At 38.9% G+C, this 23,236-nt stretch overlaps 1 protein-coding gene across 1 annotated transcript; it reads right to left on the bottom strand.

Moving 5' to 3' along the window:
• Nucleotides 1–243: 243 nt before the first annotated feature.
• snx7 (sorting nexin 7) lies at nucleotides 244–22,318 on the bottom strand. Its single transcript, XM_026291980.1, has 9 exons — nucleotides 22,148–22,318; nucleotides 20,375–20,563; nucleotides 19,792–19,902; nucleotides 18,160–18,318; nucleotides 16,655–16,853; nucleotides 15,667–15,866; nucleotides 15,000–15,086; nucleotides 10,581–10,733; nucleotides 244–2,218 (listed from the first exon to the last, which is right to left on the bottom strand). The coding sequence occupies exons 1-9, from the start codon at nucleotides 22,229–22,231 to the stop codon at nucleotides 2,138–2,140; spliced, it is 1,263 nt and encodes a 420-aa protein (XP_026147765.1). The 5' UTR covers nucleotides 22,232–22,318; the 3' UTR covers nucleotides 244–2,137.
• Between the last annotated feature and the right edge of the window lie 918 nt (nucleotides 22,319–23,236).

Here is a 23,236-nt window from a genome sequence, read left to right as displayed (position 1 = left end):
ATTTTATTATCTCAAACAAACAGCGAGACAACTGAATCTATACCTAGAGAATATAGTTTAAAGCTATAGCTTAAAAGAAAAAAATGCAATTCTGATCTCTTTGAAGAATATAAAGCTTTTTCTGAAATATCAAGATCTCAAAACTAGTGAGTGAACCATGAAAAACTGAGACGACCCTGAGGAAAGAAATATTTTAAAGATCTTTGTCTCAGTCTGTTTCTCCTCAACATAAAGCCTGTTTTCTTTTTTAGTGTAATCGATTTCTTATATTTCTGAAATGTAGCTCCTGAGACACACACTGATCCTGTTCTATGATCTTAAAACACGCTTGCTGCTTCTGACTAAAACCACTCAGCTCTAGAGATACCAGTAATACCCAAAAACAGCCTTGCTAAGATTTCTTTCAAGATTCATAATTTCAGACTGATATAGTTTTCTCACTTAAAGCACTGAAGATGCCACATTAAGATCTAGGTTGAACATTTCTTTTCTCATGGTTTAGTTATGTCACACTATATTTTGTTGAATATTTTCATTTATTGCACTTAAGTCTAAAACAGATGTGCATCAGAAATTACAAGTTTCAGGCAGATGTCAAATAAGAGGTCCACACAGTGAGCTGATCCTGGAAAAATTAACTTAACATTTTGGTCTAACTGGAATCTGAATACCACAGAGCAGAAGATGTGGTTTGCATAAGAGAAAGTCAATCTACTCTAAGAAGAGACCAATTAAGAACTGGACTAAACTCTTTGGTTCTCCCATAAGGGAACAAAGCATGCCTCTGTGGTCAGGGCAGAAAGAGAGAAATGTGTGATTTGAACTAATTGTAAAAAAGATTTTTTTTTGGTTCTCAAAGTGTCGTCTTAATTTTAATCTCTGCCTATAATGTTAATATATATTCATTTAAGAGACATTCAGCAAAGGTTATTCCAAGTAAAGTATCTGTGACTATTTTTGGGTAGTTTGTCTTAAATTTTAGTTGACTTCATATTTTTTGTAAAAAGGATTTAGAAGAAAACATCCAGACTTCCCGAAACATAAAATAAGAACATGCCTTACTCAAAAAAGACAGCTGAGAACAGGACAAGCCTCTTGGAACCATGTCCCAACCTCAACTTCATGAAAGTAGCTTTGTTGGGACATAGAGGTAGTAGTCATGTCTAAAACGCCATAATGTGGTTCCATGACCGGACCGGTGGCACGACCCAAACTGGGAATTGTGCGTATGGAACAGTAACCACCTACTGCAGTGCTGCAGGAACGGCTGATTTTAAAGCCTATGTTTTAGAATGAATACATTAGAGTTATCAAAATCTAGTTTGAACAAATTAGAATTAAACGCGATTCATTTGAAAATACATCACCTATCCTACTCTACACTTCATTCACACTGGTTTCTTCTGCTGATTCATGGAGTGGCAAGATAACAAGTAACCTTGGATTTGTTCTGTTTATGTTACTGTAAATTGCTAGTTTTAAGAGGCATGTCTGAGTCTGTGGTCTTAAATCCATATGAACTTTCTTTGAAAGTTTCAGACTATGATAAAACGTGTACTATAAGTTACCACCTACATTGTGTCAGTGGCCCTGGTGTTAACATGGGAATTTACAACTAGCAAAGTTGAAAAGGGACACCTGAATGCATCATTAGTTGTGGTTTCCATGAGATAAGGAGTGAAAATATATGATGACACCTCACTTTAGCATGCTGCATCTTTTCAAGGAGGCATCCTATGAAATGGGGCACAGCTATTGTCCTTTCACAAGGGAGGGAAATGCTTCATAGTGGCACTTTGTCATCTACACAGTACAGATAGTGTATCTATAATAACAATGCACCTCAAAGGAGAGGCAAAAGAGCACTTTTAATGTTTGGCCATGCACATAGAGGTGTGGACACTAATATGTGGGAATTTGGATCATAGTGTAGGTTTTTATGATGTATGATGAATAGTGAAACTGAGTTTAACCTCTTTGGCCACATGAAATAAAGAAAGTCTTTGTTTCATGCATAATGGATGTTTGCAGAAGTGGATATTGATTCAAAGTCTATATTTGGTGGACAGACAACACAGGGGGTGCTTTATGTCATTGAAAAAAGGGATGATCTCCATTGATCCATAGTTGTCACACTTTAAGAGACATCTCCGCTGTTTCTATCGTCGCTTGGCTCCACTTTCTGAGACAGGAGGAACGACTCCCACACAGCTAGGCACTGAAAGAGAAGACAGGTCATCATCGGCATCATTAAACAGAACTTAGGTTTTAGTAGTTTCCTTTAAAGTGCAAATCCTCAGTCTACTTAAAAGTTAATTAAGTGTCTAATAGCATCCAAAATCTTTTTTAAGGCAAATTAACTACTATGGCTGGTTCTAAAAACCTTGTTAGAACATTTCTGAAAAGCACAGTGTGACACTTACGCCCAGTTTATGGAGCAGTCGGCCAAGACATTTGCGTTCTGACAAAGTGTCCCTATTTAGATAGTGAGACCTTTTCACTCAGTGATAAAAAGCTACTGAGAGGCCACTTTCCAACCTTCTCTATTCACAAGTTACTACATTTTAACCAAAATCATACACAAGCCAGACTTGGCCTCTCTCATCAAGGCTGCCAAGAGGCCAAGGATCGCTCTGACACATATGCATGAGCCTATTGAGGTGGAACTCTTCCTGTAAAACAATGGAGGGAACAAAAGGGCCTCATGCCTACATGCTGAGGCACCGACTTTAAGCAAGCCCTGTTCACATTCATCTCTGATCAGCTTTTTCCAACCAGTCAATTTTTTGTAAGCCATGCAGTTTCCAGACAGACGAAGGGCAACTGGTTTCCCCTTTTTTGCCAAAACGTTGAGAGAATCATTGGTTTTTCCAACACTAACACATGTTGGACTAAGCAGAGATGTCACATTTAATCCCAACTGATGAGTTGAGGTCTTGCACACACGTGCTCCATCGCCCAGGGGAAAACTAAACGGCAAAACCAAAAAACACACAAACACACAGACTGAGTGCGCATACAGCAATCTGACCTAGGGGCTATTAGTTAGTGTATCTGAGTGTGAGGTTGAAAAGATTGCAAGTTCATCTTGAACGCTTAGTATAATTTTCCTTGTGGTTTCATTCTGGGTTCATGTTTATCTGTGTCATTGTAAAGATTGTTTGCCATGTGTCCGCTCTCTGTCGTTCCCCTCTCTCTCTTACCAGCATATGCAGGGATCAGAGTGAGTTAGCCACCACCACCACCGCTGCTGCTAGGCCTCATGCAGTTCAACATTAAATATATATGGGCCACTGTGAAATGTTTAGATCAGTCTCATTATTTATTAAGTAACTACAGAGCTGTGTGTGTGTGTGTCTGCGTTCGTGTGTGTAAGAGAACAAGAGCAGGTAAACAAGGCGGAAAATAACAGGATGACAGCCCGCAGAGACTTCAAACATTTCAATGCCCAAAGATTTCCTTAGTGACTTATACCACACAAATAATAAAATAATAAATAATCTTCTATTCAAGACGCAGATTCAGCAATAGAATATTTCTGCAATTTAGCCTGACATGCGCCTCAGAAAACATTTAGAATAAAAACTGTTTTTTTTTTTGTTTTTTTACACAAACCTAAGACGTGATAGAAATAACTTGTAAAAGTTTCTCTCTGATTGTCTCTCTGCCTTGTGAAGAAGTAACAGAGCTGTACTTTGGTAATTAGTCATTTACCTCATTATCATGAGAAAATGATCTCAAGATCACAAGTTAATTACATTGTCTTGTTTTCTTGTGATACTGGGGTCACTTATGAAAAGAAAACAGACAAAAACATGATTTCTGAAGTAAACGGATTATCGTATGATCCTTAGATAAGAAGCTTTGTCATCTCAAAATAGCATAATTATAAGCTTCTCTTGATATAATGGCATTAAAAAAATATTGCAAGCATGGCCATTCTCAGCTTCCATTTTAGAAACACCTATAACATTTCACTAATGTTGGTTGTCTGTTAATTAGTGCTGCCACACAGTATTTGTAATGCTTGTGCTGGATGTAATTTTTATATGAACTTGAAATTGTAAAATAATGCAACATCTTTACAAATTAACTCATTACTATGAAATTATGTTTTGAAAATGTGCTCATAATTATGAAATATGATGTTATTCTAAAGCACCTTTTTAAAGAATTGCAGGAGTTTTAATTTCAAAATGTTGTTTTTCCAATGTTGGCTTTCTTTTCACAAAGCTCTGTTCCAGAATGTCCTTTTTATTTCTTAATGCCATTTTTCAGCAGGGTGACTTTGCCTGTCAGTCAAGGTCAGGAGGGACCAGTTATGTGATTGGCTGCTTGTTTGTTTCAGACAGATGCAAGTCTGAAAACGACACTGAAATGGGCCAGATGAAAAGATGGATGGCATGGTGGTGTTCCAGCTTAACTTCCATCCATCTCGCTTACAGTGGGTACGGAAAGTATTCAGACCCCTTTAAATTTTTCACTCTTTGTGTCATTGCAGCCATTTGCCAAAATCAAAAAAGTTCATTTTATTTCTCATTAATGTACACTCAGCACCCCATCTTGACAGAAAAAAACAGAAATGTAGAAATTTTTGCAAATTTATTAAAAAAGAAAAACTGAAATATCACATGGTCATAAGTATTCAGACCCTTTGCAGTGACACTCATATTTAACTCACATGCTGTCCATTTCTTCTGATCCTCCTTGAGATGGTTCTGCTCCTTCATTGGAGTCCAGCTGTGTTTAATTAAACTGATTGGACTTGATTAGGAAAGGCACACACCTGTCTATATAAGACCTTACAGCTCACAGTGCATGTCAGAGCAAATGAGAATCATGAGGTCGAAGGAACTGCCCAAGGAGCTCAGAGACAGAATTGTGGCAAGGCACAGATCTGGCCAAGGTTCCAAAAGAATTTCTGCAGCACTCAAGGTTCCTAAGAGCACAGTGGCCTCCATAATCCTCAAATGGAAAAAGTGTGGGACGACCAGAACTCTTCCTAGACCTGGCCGTCCAGCCAAACTGAGCAATTGTGGGAGAAGAGCCTTGGTGAGAGAGGTAAAGAAGAACCCAAAGATCACTGTGGCTGAGCTCCAGAGATGCAGTAGGGAGATGGGAGAAAGTTCCACAAAGTCAACTATCACTGCAGGCGCTTTATGGCAGAGTGGCCCGACGGAAGCCTCTCCTCAGTGCATGAAAGCCCGCATAGAGTTTGCCAAAAAACACATGAAGGACTCCCAGACTATGAGAAATAAGATTCTCTGGTCTGATGAGACCAAGATTGAACTTTTTGGCGTTAATTCTAAGCGGTATGTGTGGAGAAAACCAGGCACTGCTCATCACCTGCCCAATACAGTCCCTACAGTGAAACATGGTGGTGGGAGCATCATGTTGTGGGGGTGTTTTTCAGCTGCAGGGACAGGACGACTGGTTGCAATTGAAGGAAAGATGAATGCGGCCAAGTACAGAGATATCCTGGAAGAAAACCTCTTCCAGAGTGCTCAGGACCTCAGACTGGGCTGAAGGTTCACCTTTCAACAGGACAATGACCCTAAGCACACAGCTAAAATAACAAAGGAGTGGCTTCGGAACAACTCTGTGACCGTTCTTGACTGGCCCAGCCAGAGCCCTGACCTAAACCCAATTGAGCATCTCTGGAGAGACCTGAAAATGGCTGTCCACCAACGTTCACCATCCAACCTGACAGAACTGGAGAGGATCTGCAAGGAAGAATGGCAGAGGATGCCCAAATCCAGGTGTGAAAAACTTGTTGCATCATTCCCAAGAAGACTCATGGCTGTACTAGCTCAAAAGGGTGCTTCTACTCAATACTGAGCACAGGGTCTGAATACTTATGACCATGTGATATTTCAGTTTTTCTTTTTTAATAAATTTGCAAAAATTTCTACATTTCTGTTTTTTTCTGTCAAGATGGGGTGCTGAGTGTACATTAATGAGAAATAAAATGAACTTTTTTGATTTTGGCAAATGGCTGCAATGACACAAAGAGTGAAAAATTTAAAGGGGTCTGAATACTTTCCGTACCCACTGTATAATAAGTTATTCCTGTTTTGGGGTCATGAGGATCTGCTAGAGCCTGTCCTGTTGAATTTGTAATTATATATTTTATATTTTGTTTGTAATTGTATTTATTTGGACACCTGCCTTACCTTTGACCCACCATACATACTATAGCTTGCTCACAGGTTGTTTTTTTTTGTGCTATGAAGGATTGTTGACAATTACAGCTACACATATATTGGGGTTCACCTAAACCTGATACTAACCTTAATCCTAAAACCAAGTTTTAACCCTCAGACAGAGGCAGAGAAAGAGTGAGGAGCAGCCAAAATGTCCTCACACCAATGGTATTATGCTCAAACTGGTACTGGAAAGATAAAAGTACAATTACACACATGCACATACAAACAACAAACACAGGCACACTGGGTCAAGCAGGCCAACCCATGGCTAAAGCAATAATTGCAGGGCTCATTAGAAAAGCAGAGGTCTGATCAGCCAGCAGCTATCCTCCAGGCTCAACCGGTGCTGCTCAGGTAAACACAGGAAATGAGGACAAACAGACACAGAAATCAGCAGAACATAGTGTAACCTCTCTTAAAAACACAGCGTGTCAGAATTCAGCTTGACTCAATAATAGATGCGTTGCCTCTTGTCATTATACATGCACGTTTACTTTAAATCATGACCTACATTGTGAAAAGAAGCTTTTTGCCCAGCTTATATAAAAGAGAGGCATGCCAGAGCACAAATAGGCTGAAGTAACAAAACAGCCTTTATTTAGCTTTATATGAAGGCATCAAAAATTATAATCCAATACTGTTATATATCATATTACAAATTGAGCCATTCAGCATAATGGGATAGGCTCCAGCAATTACTTTGATGAAGTATTCTTTGCTGACAATAATTTTGTCTTTTAAGTAATATTACTTGCAACAGAGTATTTCTACTTATACTTAAGTTAAAGATGACAAGTACGCATCCTTGTATTTGAAATTTAAATGGATGCAAAGACCTCTGGAAGTGGAAACACACTGGAATATTCATTAAATGTAGACACCTGCTGTGTGAGGAAAAGCCCTCCATCGCCCTTAGTGCTCCAACTCACCATGGCTCCAAAATAAGCTCAGGGCAAGGAGAGAAATCTGATTACTGACCTGCTGCATGTTTAAGTGTATTTACAGTAACTAGAGTGCACATAAGCAAAATAAGACAACAACATGATAAACAAGAACTATGAAGAGGTAGTCGAGTTATGATGATACGTCAAGTTACTTGTGGCAGCATCTGTAGAAACACTATCACTTTACATTTAAGATAACTGCTATTTGTTAGTTTAATTATCGCTTCAGGGGGATTTTAGATCTGACAAACCTGCAATCCTGAGAGATACTTGCCTCTGTTTGGCATGAAAATATATGGCCCCAGCTGTCCAAATATACCAGCACTGTCTTTCAACAGCTAGTCCAATTTTATGACAACAGTACAAACAATCTTCAGATATAAAAACCTCCTCATATTGATATACCATTAAAGTCCATGCTGTCATGTGGTAACCACTGCTGAATAGATTTGTCTCCATGGTGAAAAAAGAGCAACCTCACTCATACATTAAATGGAAAGTCTGCCCTGGCTGTTCTTGGCTTTAATTCTTAGGTTTGAAAATAAGTATGGTGTTAAGTGAGTACTTGTACTGTGATGGCCTAATTTGTACCATCTAAAAATATCAGCCAGACACTTACAATCCATGACCCTGTAAAAATGTGGGCATTATTGAAATTCTATCAATCATTAAAACCAGCTTTATATCTTAAAACCTAAGAATTAAAACCCAGAGCACCCAAATCCATTCAGCAGACCCATGGTTATCACAAGGTTATATATTATCATTATTATTAGAAAGATTAGTTTATAAAATAACATACAATACTGAAAATGCAGATCCCAAAGTCCTAAATCCTGTTTGACAAATCAGAGGTGAGCACACAATTTGAGATATGTAATATTCCAGCTCAAAGTTCTCTCATTTCTATATTCAGATCTTCCTACTGCTGCTTCTTTTCTTCCTCCTGCTCCTTGTGACTTTGACCTTCTTTCTTCTCACCCAGTCTGCACCTTTTCTCACTTCCTTGTGCGCTGTCCTCACATTTTCTTTTCCTCAATCTCCCCATCCACTATCATGTAGCCTCCTCCTCCTCTGCTTCCCCATCTTCCCCCTACAAAACAGCTAAATGCTATAAAACCCTCCCAGGTGCAAGTGTCTTATTAGTTTCTTATAGGCCGTCTCCACTCCGATAAATCATTCACAAGCCCCAAGGCTACATAAGCTCACACCTACACCTGAATATCAATGTGAGTACACAGCAGTGAGGATCTTCTTCTTTAGGACACAATAGGACACAGAGACAGTTAGTGTTTGCTCACCAGGTGCTACAGAACGTCAGGAAAGTGCCAGGGATGCTGAATACATTTTAAATTCATTGCAATTGGTTTGCTTTGTAGCACTGAACTCAAGAGCTCTGCCAAGTGAATCATGAACAAGAAATTAATTTGATGTGGTTAAAAATTTTGGAAAGGAAGAATTTTTCTAATTGAGGTGTGATTGAAAAAAAATGTTTACTGTGCTCATTGGCAATTAGACTCCTTTAATATACCTCTTGTACAGATGCAGAAACAAATGTAGATGATTCAATACACACTGGTTTGCTTTAATGTCTCTGTGTATTTAGTTAGTGAAGAGGATACTGTGAATTCATAGTGGGACTGTGGGGTTTTTGCAGTACAGGAATACTTCACACATATGCTTTTCAGCCTTTCACTACATGACAGGTACAAAATGCACCCAGCATAATTTCAAGGGAAAGGTAATGAACACTCAGCTTTATTGGGATTACAGCCAATCACAATCATCTTGATTCCAATTGACATGGAAGCACTGAGTTGAAGGAGTTGTAAACATAATGGAGGAAAATCTTATTGTGTTGTAAGAGAAGAATATGGACATTAGAAGTAACCTAATTGTGATTGGCCCAGCACGTAAACACATACTGTACACACACACACACACACACACAAAACCAATTCAGACAAATTCAAAGCAGACTATTGCAACATGATGTCATCAAGGAGAGGCTCACCATAAAATCCCTATTCTGCAAACAAGCCTTTGATTAGCACCACAGAGATCGTCAGAAACGTTGATGTAACAGACTGCTGTGGATTCAAACCACCACATGGGCCCCGGTGCACTGGACCGGTTGCACCATTAGTAGTTATACCTCTGAATTATGTGCTCAAAACAACACAACTCCAGATCTGCAGATTTACTAAAGGCCAACTACAAAAGCATGTGGAGACTCACTATAAGTGCTATTGCCTCAATGCAAGAAATTCCTGTTTGGTTCAGTTGAGTGGTTTTCAGATTTTACACATCCATCGTAGTATTCAGTAGTGAGTGAGTCTTAAATTCTTTATAAGATTCAAATCCTTTCTGCTTCCATAGCTGCCAACCATCAGCCACTGACAACTAAAAGCTTTAGCAGCTACGATATGTCGAGGAAAATTTGCTGTGGTGTACAAAAGGACTTCAACTGAACAGCCACGTAGCAGATGTTCAAATACACAGATCAATTTGTGCTTTTAAAACCACCAGATTTTAAAAACTCCTAGAGGAAATGTAAGAGCTGACAACCTCTAAAAAGTCAGCTAAAGCTCTGCTGCCCTCTGCTGGCAGAATCCAAATCTCCAAGACCAAAATGCCTCCAAAGTTCATGATTCCTTACATGTCTAATTCCTTACTGTATACAGACAGACGACTGAGAGAGACAGAGAGACAGAGACTCTTAAAAAAGTGAGAATGGTCAAAGTGTCGTCTCTACAACAGAATTATGTTAAAATGGTCCTCACAGAGACAGAAATGCAAGTATATATGAACTGTGTCAATGAGAGTCAATTACTTATTTTTACTTCTTCCTGATTCATATAAACTGTTGCCTTAATGTGTAAAGACAAAAGAAATTTACTAAATTGATGATGGTGTTCTGTATTTATAAATTTGTTCCAAATTGAGTTCATCCATAGATTTTATTTATGCTAAATCAATAACATTTTTGCTTCTTAACTCTGGTCTATCTATCTATCCATTCATTCATCATGTAGATCCCCTTGTTCCTAACCAGGGTCACAGGGATCTGCTGGAGCCTATCCCAGCTCTCTTTGGGTGAAAGGCAGGGGTCCACCCTGGACAGGTCACCAGTCCATCACAGGGCCACATAGAGACAAACAACCTCACACACTCACACTCACTCCTATGGGCAATTTAGAGTCACCAATCAACCTGACATACATGTTTTTGGACTGTGGGAGGAAACCAGAGTACCTGGAGAAAACCCACACAAGCACAGGGAGAACATGCAAACTCCACACAGAAAGGCCCCTGATGGGCCTATCCTCATTAATTTTTTTTTTTTTTTTGTCCCAACCTTTAGTTGTTTTATTTCTCTATGACATTTCATATATTTTCTCAATCACCTCACTCTCAATCTTGCGCTCACCTTTTCATAGTACTCCACGTTCTTCTCAGCAGTGGAAATAAAGGCTGATTTGAGGTCAGTTCTCATGCTGTTTTGCCAGTGGGACCAATCTCCCTTTAAAGCGTTGTTGGCCTGCTCCACACGGTCTGCCAGACCATCCACTTCCTCCTGCAGCTGAGATTTAAACACACACAGAGCAATAACTAAACACATCACAGCCTGACAAACACACCACCTGTTTACTATCACAATTATAACTCAAATTTTGTCGAGAGTGTATTTTCACTAAAACATAAAGCAAATCATAACTTTTTTTCTGAAGAGTTTGCTCATAAATTAGATGGACTAAACTTTCTTAACTGCACAAGATTGTAAATGCAGACCTGATGAGGTCTGTCTGTTCATGAACAGGTGAATATTCATGAAATATCTTGACCATAATCTGTGCCCCTAAAACTGCCATATAAGGCTGCCTGTGTTCTGCTACATTTGTAGCAAATTTTTTATTCACAACCTTACTAAATATTAAAAGTAACAATTTCACACTGTGCAGCTTTTAATCCTGCTGTTGGAAATTGGCAGCCAAATGTAATGTCAGCAGGGGTTAAATTGGGCCAGTGCCCAGTGGAGCTGAAACAACCCTCCTGACATCTAAATGACACCCTGCCAGAGCTTGGCTCTTTCTCTTTCAGCTTCACGGTGTTGGCAACTCTCACACTTCTGGCTTGAAAACATCTGCTGACCAAACATGTAAAATGTAACTTCCTTTTCTTTGACGGTATTACATTTGTGTGGCCATCAGACAGCAACAGGAACGACGTGGAAGAAGAGTTGAGCACAGTTCACAAATGTGGCATAGTAGAAGTGTCTCTATTCATTATTTATATCTTCTGCTGTGACACTGTGTTTTTACTATAGCCTTATAAAGCTAAATGCTCTTCTACAACAGTTCACTGCAGCACAGATTCACAGTTTCTATAGTGAAACAAAGCAGCTGTGTTCACGATGAGTTCAGCAACATCTTAGTTGTCACTACATTTTTAATTGTCTTAAGTTAAAATTTCCTCTGGGCAGCTTTTTTCTAGCTTCTTGTGTGGTTTATTACAGGGAGGTTTCTGTCTGGTTGCTTAAATGCCATAATATCTGCAGTATTACTATAAGCAGAGATCTAATCACTCACATACATAAAACATAAGGCAACACAGAGGAGGCCTAATCGTCAAAACACTATTTATTGTACTCCTCCTGTATGTTACTATAGATAGTGTAAGTGCCTTAGTGCAAACATGTCTATTTGAATGTGTTGACAGGAAGTTCAGTGTTTTTAACAATGCATTTAGAGCAAAACAAAGTAAATAAATAAATAAAACCGGCCTGGCACAGGAAATGTATTCGGGCAAAAAGATGCAATGTATTGGTTCTTTAGGGGCTTGTAAAAATGTTTTCCCCTTAAATTAATTGAAAGAATCGCTTCACTGATATGAAAAATCAATAAATAAATAACATGTACAGGTAATGCCTTGCATCTTTTCTTTCTCGCAAATTCACTGATGCAAACTGGGTAAGGTGCAGAGTCATCGCTGATTTTCTGCCCCCTATCCACTACATCTCCTGGTCAGGGGGCAGTAGCCAGTTGGCCAGATTAAAGTGGTTCCTCATAATATTTATAAACAGGGTGACAATGCCCCCTACTGGCTGTGGTGTGCCACAGAAACACATGCAGTCCATCTCTGGAAAGGTTGACTAAAAGAAAATCTCAGTATTTTCTTCCCAGTAAAGGTCAAATAAATGTTTAGAAGTGAGGGATTTTATTCTGTGATCTTTTAAATTCTGAAATATTATTATTATGGAGGACAATGCAGAATTTCTGCTCATACGTGACATTTCTAGATGTCTCCTATCTTTTACTGCAGATATGCAGTCCTGATCTAATAGCAAAAGTGAAGCAATAAACTCACATATCACCACACACAGTGATGATAACATCACATTTTGTTTTCTAGACAGCTCAGTCATGGCATGTGCCTTCCAGTTATGACTGAAAAGACTCAACAAACCAATTAGATCAGATTCCCACTGCTCTGTTTCATTGTATGAGCTTCTGCTTCAGCTAAACTGGCTTTTTTGGGCAACATCTACAAAACTACTTCACTCTGGTTGTTATTGGTCACATCTGCATCACAAATGTGGGGGGGAAAAAAAAAAAAAAACAAAAAAAAAACAACAGGCATGTTACAAGTCTCTACAAAGTGGATTACCTTTGTACCAACAGAAGCACAATTTTGGTCATGCAGATAAAAAGTAAAGATTTCCTAACAAATACAAACATATAGTACAACACTGCTACTTATCCAGTAGCAGTAACAATACTGTATACAGCCTGGTTGTCAAATTAATAGTATTTCTATTTGAATTAAAACCAGTCTACAGACACACACGTCTTCATTTCCTGCAGAATGACATGGTTAGCCAAATCAACCATCAATATGGCTTCCGAAAAGGCCGCTCAACTATAGATGCATTGAATCTTGTTGTTACGCGAGCCAAGCAAGCGATCGAGGGAAAGAGATGGAGAAGAGGCACCAAAAAGTATTGCGCAGTGGTGACCCTAGATATTAAAAACGCTTTTAATACAGCTAACTGGAGTCACATCTTAATGGCGCTGGAGGCAATGAAGATACCCGTATACATCCTCAGGATTATTGCGGATTACTTCAAGGACAGAGTCCTCATATACAATACAGACGATGGCCCAGAGGAGTATGATATTACTGGAGGTGTCCCGCAGGGCGCGGTGTTGGGGCCACTCCTGTGGAATATAATGAATAATGGTGTGTTAAAAGTCAAGGTACCAAACGAGGTAAAAATTGTAGGTTTTGCTGATGATATTGCTATTGTGGTCGTGGCAAAATATCTTGAAGATGTACAGCTCATTTGCAACCAAAGAATAAGGGCAGTGAGAAACTGGATGACATCAGCCGGACTAGACATTGCGGAGCAGGAGACAGAAGTCACACTAGTAACAAGCCGAAAGAGCAGGGAGGATATTACAGTGAAAGTTGGCAACTATAATATAACATCATGGCCAACAATAAGATACTTAGGAGTGAAGCTGGATGCAAGGTATGGTCTGGGAAGGGACATAACGGGAACCAAGTGACGAGATCACCATGAGATTATAAGGGCGGAAACCATAGCTATCTGGCAAACTCGGTGGAATAAATCGAATAAAGGAAGATGGACACATAGGCTCATTCAAAACATTGAAGAATGGATAAACCGGCAGCATCGAGAGGTGGATTATTATTTAACCCAGTTTCTGTCAGGCCATGGGTGTTACCGTGCCTATCTGAATAGATTTAGGCATGATGAGACCCATACTGTCCAAACTGTGGACAGTGGAAGTGGAAGATGCTGAGCATGTATTCTTTGTGTCCACAAGATTTACGGTAGAGAGAAGAACCATAGAAAACATAGCTGGTGAACCATTAAGTGTGGAAAACTGCCTTGAGATGATGCTTAAATCAAAGAGCATCTGGGAGGCAATAAGAAAGTATTCTGCTGCCACACTGAAGAAGCTGCAGAATTGGGAGCATCACAGACAAATGAGACAGCAGAAGCAGCACGAGCTAAGTCCCCCCGCGAAATAATACTGGAAGGTGGTCCCCCGGGGGACAGGACACAGAGCAGTGGGTGGAGGTGTTTGAGTGGGTGGCCTTTCGGTACTGTGGGTCCCCATGTAGAAAGGTCTGCATAAAGCATTTCACCTCCACCCAAAAAAAAAAAACACACACCCACACACACCCACAAAAAAGACAGACACCAACACACACCGACACACACACACACACAGCTAATTAAAACAGGAATACAAGTCTGTAGGGGAATATCTTCCCACTTCTTAATTAAAATCTCACAGATAAATTTTCATATCAGATGTGTGAGAGGACACACACCTGCAAATCTACAATCTCACTCACAATAATACACAGCATACACACAGATGCAAACACCTCAGGTAAAGTGCTTAAAAATAGCTCTGTCCTTTGATTGCCGAACTTCCTTCTTTGTTCTTTTCTTCCTGACATTTCGAAGAGAGTTGTCGTCTAAAGAGGATAAGGAATTTTCATTACACCATGATTAGCTGCTGGGCTTACAGTGTGAAATAATATTGACAGCTCTTATTCCCACAAAGCTGAGGAATGACTTCTAGTAAACAAGCCTGGATATCTCGATAATCCTCCCAGGAAACCTTTTTTCTTCCTTAATACGAGCAGAGGGTAGAGAGGCCCCACACATGCTTCATTTTATTACACCTAATCTCGAGTAAGATGACTGGAGGATACACACACAGATTTTCCTGCTCAGACAGATGCAGGGAGGGAGGGAGGAGTGTGTATGTGATCTTCTCAGTGTGTGTGGATGTTAAATTGCACTTACTGCTTCTTGGTCAACTTTTTTGGACGCCAGGGCTTCATTCTTGACTTCAAATTCGGCTTGGATGTTGTCTCTACGTTTCATCACAGCCTATGTCAGACCAGGAAAAAGTCACTTTTTTATTAAAACTTAGTCACATTTTTACCAGAAATCACTAAAGGTCAAGGGGCATGTTTCCTATTTCTTACACAAACATCTCTGTCAATGGTGATGTAGAGGAACTAATTTAATAATGACGTAACTGAACTGTACTGACGTCTTTTCGAGGGCTAATCAGGGATAGACATGAACATGTATATTACTTTGGCCACGAACACTGTAACAGTTGTGCTTTATAAACGTTTATTGTGGTTATCTTGCTATTTGAATCTTGGACTGAGTTGTCTTAAAAGAAATTATTCAAGTCTAATGTGCAGCAATTGAAGCTTACTGTCTTATCTATTATACTAAATGAAAATGCAGTAGGTGGGCAAGTGAGTCTCATTTAACAATAGATTTATTATTTTGCTTAGTGGTAAAATCATAAAGAGATTTGTCCAACTGTTTACACATACATTTTTCACGTATGACAGACATTTAAGGAAGTTTGCTTCTATGTAGTATGTTGTTAATGTTTCTTTCAGTTTAACAACATAAATACAGTAGATGGACCAGTGTGGTCTATGCTCACCTTCAGTGACTCAGCACAGAGGACATACTCATGCAGTACAGGCAGCAGGACGTCAGAGAGATGGTGAATCCGCTCTTCTGTTTCTTTACTGCACCGCTCCACACAACTGGCTACACTCTTCAGTGGCTCTGCCAGCTCCTCCTCTGAGCCTGCCCACTGGGTGTAGGTGGGGCTGTACTGCTTCAGCTCATCTAGATACTCTGGAAGCAGGGCATAACTTAGTCAGAAAAGGGGTATGTCTCAAACATTTGCACATCAATGACAGTTAAACACTATGTCAATCAGTACGCACTAATGCATTGATTTAGTACTGTACTTCTTCGACATCTTCCCACAGAAGGCTTGATACAACATTTTCATGTATGCATCAGTATCCCTCAGCACCTGGGTAGACACTGATGTGGAAAACTGAAGGCGGTGTACTTCTTTAAGATTTGAGTGCTAGTTTGCAGGCAGCTATCCTGTTGTGCTAAAGATGCATTAAACTTTATTTTTCTGATTCAAAATAAGATAGAACTGTATGTCATTAGCAAATAAATCATTTGTCTGTGTTATTATGGAGGTACAGAAAGAGCTAAACATTCTGGAAAAAAAAATATACAGAGAAATGTATTTTCTGAATTTATATCAAAACAACATTGTATTTCTATTTCAAAACAAGAAATATTGTTTTCCTATGTCTGTCATCTAACTTATTGATAATAAGGATCTCACTGAAAAACTGCATTTTTCCTTTTTGCTAATCTTTGCATAGAAGAAACTGAACACAAGATTTAGGGAAATTAGGGAATTACTGTACATGAGATAAAAATTAAAACACACTAAAGAAATTTCAGAAATCAGGAAATGTCAGACTTGATTTGTAATTGTCCTCATACAAGATGCTTTGTTTCTATAGATTACCGAAATTATAATGTGCAACCTATTTCATAATTTTTAATGGACTATTGTTTCTATAAATTGCTCCACAATGTGGGTGCTGCAGTACCTCTCTGTTCCCTGATGATCCGCTGGGTGACTCTGTCCACAGAGGAGATCTTGTTACCGAAGGCCTCCACGTATTCCTGCATCAGAATGAACTCCGCTGGCCGGCTCCTCAGGCCTCGTACCGAGTTGGCGACTGCTCTCATCGTCTCCCCCATCCTGCTCAAGAAGCCTGCACCCTGTTTTTTGTGAGATGTCAGCTCCTGTGGGAGGTTACACCAAAAAGCTTTTTAAAACTGTGAACAAATGCAGAACCAGCTGCAAAATGGTCACGTTTGTATTGATTGCTTTACATGGACTCCATATGTTTCAGCAACAAGTAAGTGCACACACTCATGTTATTCTGTCCTTTAACATCCTTCCAGAAGTACAGTAAAGTAGACACGTTATGTTGTGCAAACTTGCAATAACCTAAAATTATACTATTACATAATTATACCATGTTTGACCAGTTTTAAAATTTAAGAACTGCCACTACTGGATTGAAAGAAATAGAAAAAATACACTTTGACAAAAACAGTGATTACACAGCAGCACCAATTACATCAGTTATCAGTCAAACAGCATCAGGATCAACTGGTCGTCCTACTGTTATAATAGTCATAGTGATTGTTAGACTGTGTTGGTTATTTCTTTTTTTTTTTAATAATGACATAAGAAGATAATACAAATTATATGACTCTGTCCATTGCAAGTGCATGTTTTTTCTTTACCAAACAACCAAGTTGTTATCCAAATACAGTCCTGATATTCTTAAGTAACACAGATTCTAGACCAACAAAGTAAAATCTGCTTCTTTACTGAGAACTCTTTACTGTGAACAATAGAAATATTGTTAATAACTTATTTACCAGCATCATCAAACTGATGAGTTAGCATCGAAGTTCTTTATACTTTTCAACATAGAAATATCAAGCTTATTAATGGTAGTTGCAAGTTAATGAACACCAAACGCAACTTTTCACTGAAGATCATCTTTTTATTCTGTTTGTGTTGATGTCACACATGGAGATGTGTTCCTAACACCTTGCATGTAGAGCAATTTGTTTGAACCATGAGATTTAACTTGTATTTACTAAGGCCAACAATAACCAGCAGAAATTCAAAGCCAGAACTGGAAAAAAAAAAAAAAAAAACTGTGGGTAGAAAGCGTAAGGTCAATTTAATTTTCATTTCAGAAATAATGAAGTTAAGATAAGTTGCCTGACTGGGAGTTGAAGATATGAGGATGTAGAGATAATTGGTGTAGCTGTTTGACTCAGTGAAAGCAAATAGCTAACATACCTTACTGGAAAACAACACTTTATCAAGAATTTTACAAGCCTGATTTGACTTTATAAGCATTAAATGAATAGTTGATTTGGAAAACACACTTATTTTCCGTTTGAGAGTGAAAGGAGATCATGTTTATCATCATCATGTTTGTGTGTCAAATACAAAGTTGAGATCAGGGTGTGGTTAGGGTCATTTTTCTGTGTGTGTGTATGTCTGTGTGTTAGTGTGCCTAACCTGTGCTGTGAGAAACACTTTGAAGGACTGGCAGTAGGACAGGATGGGGTGCTCAGAGATCTTGTTGAGGAATCGCTGCAGAGCTTTCCTCCTGGTCTGAATGAAGTCCTCATTGAAGCGCTCCACCATGCCCCTCATCACAAACTTCTCTGGCAGGGGCTGAGGAAATACCAAAACCTACTGTTTAGGCAGTCATCAATGTCGGTATGTTTCATGAACGTAATGCTGTTGCACGTGCAAGCACACAGGAAAGCAAAATTTAGTTGGTGTAACACAGAGCACTAAAAAAGTGGCACCCTTACTGTGAACTGAGTCTACTTGTCATTTGTGTGGAGGTTAAAAAAATTAACACAATTAATTTATCTTGCACAGCATGGTGAAGCACTGATGCCTCACAGCAAGAATGCTCCAGGTTCAAATCCTGCTGGGATTTGCATATTGCCCCCTCATTACTATGGAGCAGGAACACATGGTAGATAATAGATGGAAACAATTATTATTTTTTAACCTTTTGTTTTTTTTCCTATTACTTGTTTGTCCACACAATGCTGCTTTTTAATAGACATGCTAGTTTGTGTTTCAAATGTACGTATGTATGTAGACACATGATAAGGGAGAAACGAGTCATATTAGGTAAAATAAAGACATTTTGCAAGAAAGGGAATATGTTTTTTGGATTGTACATTCACTAATAAGATCATCTTTTGTTTCCACACACCGTGTAACTGTGCCCTGCAAAACACATCACTTAATAGTGGTGCAGCCAACTAACAAGATGTAATATGTAGGAGGACTGACTAGGTTTCTTCTACAAGAAAACAAATAAACACAAGAATAAAAATACATGCAAAACAGAACACTAAAGCAGATAAAACAGAAAATGATATAAAGCTAAACTTGAATCTACATTAGGAGCCACATGCCATATTTAATATACAAAACTTCAGTTTAGATTTAAAAACTGTCAGTTTAGTTATCTAACAGTGTTTGTAATGCAAAAAGTTCACCCAAACGAGAGAAGCAACAATTTGCAGTTAATCGGGGGCTTGCACTGAGGAACCATTACGGACTGCAGAGGCAGATAAATTTTAATGTCATCTGTATTAACAAGAAAAGACAAACTGTACTACTCAACAAAACAACCTACCAAGAGTAAACAAACAGAGAACAAAAGAGGACCAAGAACAGAACCCTGGGGTAATGCCAAACAATAGATAGCTTGAAGAAGAAAATCAGTCACAAACTGTAACAGCAAATGACTTTCCAGAGACATATGAAATGAAACACTTTAAAACAGGACCACACAGACCACTGCCTAATAAAGACGACCTGTTAAAACATTGTGGTTTACTGTGTCAAAGACTGCTGTTAAGACTTTGGAAAATAAGTAGAACAAAAACCAGATTGAAACACATCCCCATGTTGTTTTTCAATAAATTTCAAACAGCATGGATATCTACTTATAGTGATGGAAACCAAAGGAATTCCAAATGGAAAGCAAGATGGCAAATGAGTGCTTTAGAAACTGGCGTATGTATGACCTACAATAAATATGCTGAAACATCTAAAACCCTGGTTTGGTCAAAGTGGACTGTAGCAGCTCACTGGTGTGTTACCACAATTAATACTTACATGGATGATAAGCGTTGGGTGGCTTTCTTCCAGTCTGCTTCGGAGCCACAGGAAGTCCTGGTAGCGCCGGCGTACCTCATACTCACTGGTGTCAAACTCGCTTCGAGTTGTCTGGAGAGAAGTTTTAAATCAGTCAGTCAAAGGAACCCAAGGGTTAGTACAGGCAAAAATATGATACCGAAATGAAAACAACTGCTTTTATTTAATGATACAGTATTTACAATATTCTGTTTACATGGAATAATATATGGAAACATTGGCAAGCTACTAATTTGGCTCAAAAACAAAATACTAATTAAATCTGACTCAGTTCTGTCAAATGTTTAATAAGCTCATTCTCATTTTTCATTCCCAAGGGATCTCTCCTCCCACAGGCTCTTTCTGCTTGACCTCCAGCTGCTCCTGGAGCTCTCATTAATATCAGCAGTGATACAAGTCATTTCCTTGAATACAAAGTTGATAAAATGCTTTTGTTCTTAGTCATACAGGTACACTGTGTTAGACATCTTCTACTAGCTGGCACTGATTTGCTTAATTAAGATCATTTTACCTTATAGTATGATTACAGACATGGAAGTCTCACCTTGGTCAGAACTCTGTACACAATGAAGGTCTCAATGGCGGTGACATGGCTCTCTGGGTCGTCAACGGTGATGAAGATGTCTTTGGTGTTGCCATTCTGCTGCTCCGCCGTATCCTCCTCCAGCCTGTATTGGTTGATCATGGAGCTGGGAGAATTGGGTACTGGGCTTCCATCTGCCAGAGATGTGTTCTGGACCAAAGAATGCAACATTATGAACATTTCTGGGTAGATACTGTCCCCTTTGTATAATTCACTGTCTCTCTCTATGGCAGCAGCTGAACATGACCATAGTGAACAGGTAAAGATCAAGAAACTAACAGCTTCCTTCAGATGATGTATTCTCTACATGAAAACACAGACAATTTCCCAAACCTGCTGTGCAGTCTAATGAATTGTTCCTGGTGTGTTTGATGCCTCATCAATCATGGTAAAACACAATCATAGCTAGCTGTCTTTGAGTCTTTAAATCTTTCGACTGCAGAGTTGTACCTGTATTTGCTTTCGTGTAAATATTCATCTAAGGTGTGGGATATAAATATGTTGAACTTCAGTTTGAGCAACATAAATTGCTAGTTAAGCCTATTTTCCAATATATGGAACATATGGAGGCCATTTAGAATACCTTAAACGATCTACTGTGTCTTATTTATCTAAAAGGCAAGGAATTACTGCAAAGGTCACATCATTTTTCATGGTGAAAACATCTGTTGTTACAAGAACACGGTCTTCTAAAGGCCAGTAACCATAGTCTGACTACCAAACTGCATTAGCTAAACGCAACATCTGTAACACTGAATTCAATAAGGTGTCAAGTGAAATTCACATATTCATATTTTTCACAAAGGCCTAAATCGAGACTATAATCTCGTGGCTGTGCACGTTTTACATTTACTTCTCCAGACTGTGCCAGTTCTGACCCGAACTTATGATTTTCAGCTGTGGTTTGGCCCAAAGAGCAAAGAAACCACATTAACAGGACAAGGAGCTTTGAGCCCCAAGTTATAAACATATTCAAACCAAAGTAAAAAGGTCTAAGATCTGCAGTGACATGTTTATCACCATGAAAAAAAAACAAAAACATGCATTTTATCTTCAAATAACACAGAATAACTACACTTGTGCTGTGTTCACACATTAGAGAACAAGGTCAAGTATCACTAACCATTAGTTTTATCCTTTAACAGCTAACAACTTGCTGACACAGTAACCAGTGAGGTACATCCTGGCAAGTAGTCACAGAACAAATATGAATAAAATAGTGTGTTTATTACAGATAGCTCTAATACAGCCACACCACGACGAATGACAACAGGATATGGTCATTTCACATTATAGGATGGTCTTATTATGTACATCAGGCCTACAGGACCCACAGTACTCAGCTCTAAGTGTAAAGATTAACTTCATTGGAGACGTCTAAAAGGGTGACAGAGGGTTTAAAAGTTAAACCGAGAATATTAAAGAAGTTAAAGGAGAGTCTATACTTTAGTCAAAGCAGATTTAAATTACAATGAAAAAGCTGCACGGACTTTGGAGTTGGCCTTCAGCTCATCAGCTGATCCAAACATTTGGTTTCCTTCCTTCTTTAGGCGACAGGACTATGTGATCAGGCCGTGTACCACCACGGACTGTCACCGCTGTCTGCACAGACTGGAGGAAAACCCAACCACTCATTCTCCAACCGGCTCAAATGAAACACTGGCCGCGTCAAATCCACGTAGTCACCGAGTCGAGGGAACCGTCAGAAACGCAGAGTCGGCGACTTTTCCTCACCTTGCTGAAAACCTCCAGGTCTTCGTCTTCTTCCAGGTCCAACATGTGTCCTGAGAAGTCCGCAGAGACCGTCTGTCCGCTCATTTCTCTCGCAGACTCTATAAGTAAACTGAGATCATGAGAGTAAAACTTCCAACACAACTTCAGGGCAGCAGAAACAATCCGAGAGCAATGAGCCGCGCTGATAGGGCACACTTTTCAAAATAAAAGCCCGGCTTTGTCGTTCAGGGGACTGTGGAATATGAATGAATGAATTACTGTTACTACACATCAGAAAATATCATTTAGAGCTTTTAGAACATTTAGTGTGAATTAAAATGATGTTCTTCACTACAAACCCAACTACCAGGAAATATGGGAGCAGCTGTGGGAAAGGTCAGACACAGTTTCTGACTCTAGTTTTGCTACTGGGGGTAAATATCAACTAATATTACAGCTCAAGGTTGAAGACTATCCTCCATGACTTTATATATAGATATGAAATAAATGCAAGCAGCCTTTTTTGTCAGCCCGAGCTGCTTTGTCGTGACAATATTGTGAAATTTACTAAAATTAATTTTAAATAAATACGTAGGTTATTTTACAGAAATACTGATAATATTTGACAGTATGATCATATGATTTAAAAAGCATATAGCTATTTAAATTATGTTTTTACTGTAATTGAACAAAGAAAACCGATAAGTCAAAAATAAACAGCACATGCAGCGTAAACATAATACAAGCGATCAAAATGATTTTATTTTGGCGACAAATCAAGCCACTGCTTTATGGCGCTGCTAATTTTGTCGCTCTTGACAAAGCTGATGTCCTGTGCGCAGAAACGGAAGCGCTGGCACAAAAGTCGCTCCCTTCAAGAAGAAGCTGTCAGGTTTTTTTTTTTTATAGTATTTTATTTAGTTTTCCAGTCACAGCAATGAGAAAACGCGTGGTGGATGTGTCTGTACTATGACACCTACATGAAAATATGGTTAAATAGCAAATAATGTGAAACTATGAGAGTCTGTTTCCTTAAAAACAAACCTTAGTCGGTTCAGGAAAAAAAGTATTTAATGTACATGTAAATATGTGTATATATGTTAACAGTGT

The sequence above is a fragment of the Mastacembelus armatus genome, chromosome 20 (genome assembly GCF_900324485.2).
Source record: "Mastacembelus armatus chromosome 20, fMasArm1.2, whole genome shotgun sequence".
Classification (NCBI taxonomy): domain Eukaryota; kingdom Metazoa; phylum Chordata; class Actinopteri; order Synbranchiformes; family Mastacembelidae; genus Mastacembelus; species Mastacembelus armatus.
Note: the sequence above shows the minus strand (reverse complement) of the source record. Positions and strands in the feature narration are given on the sequence as shown.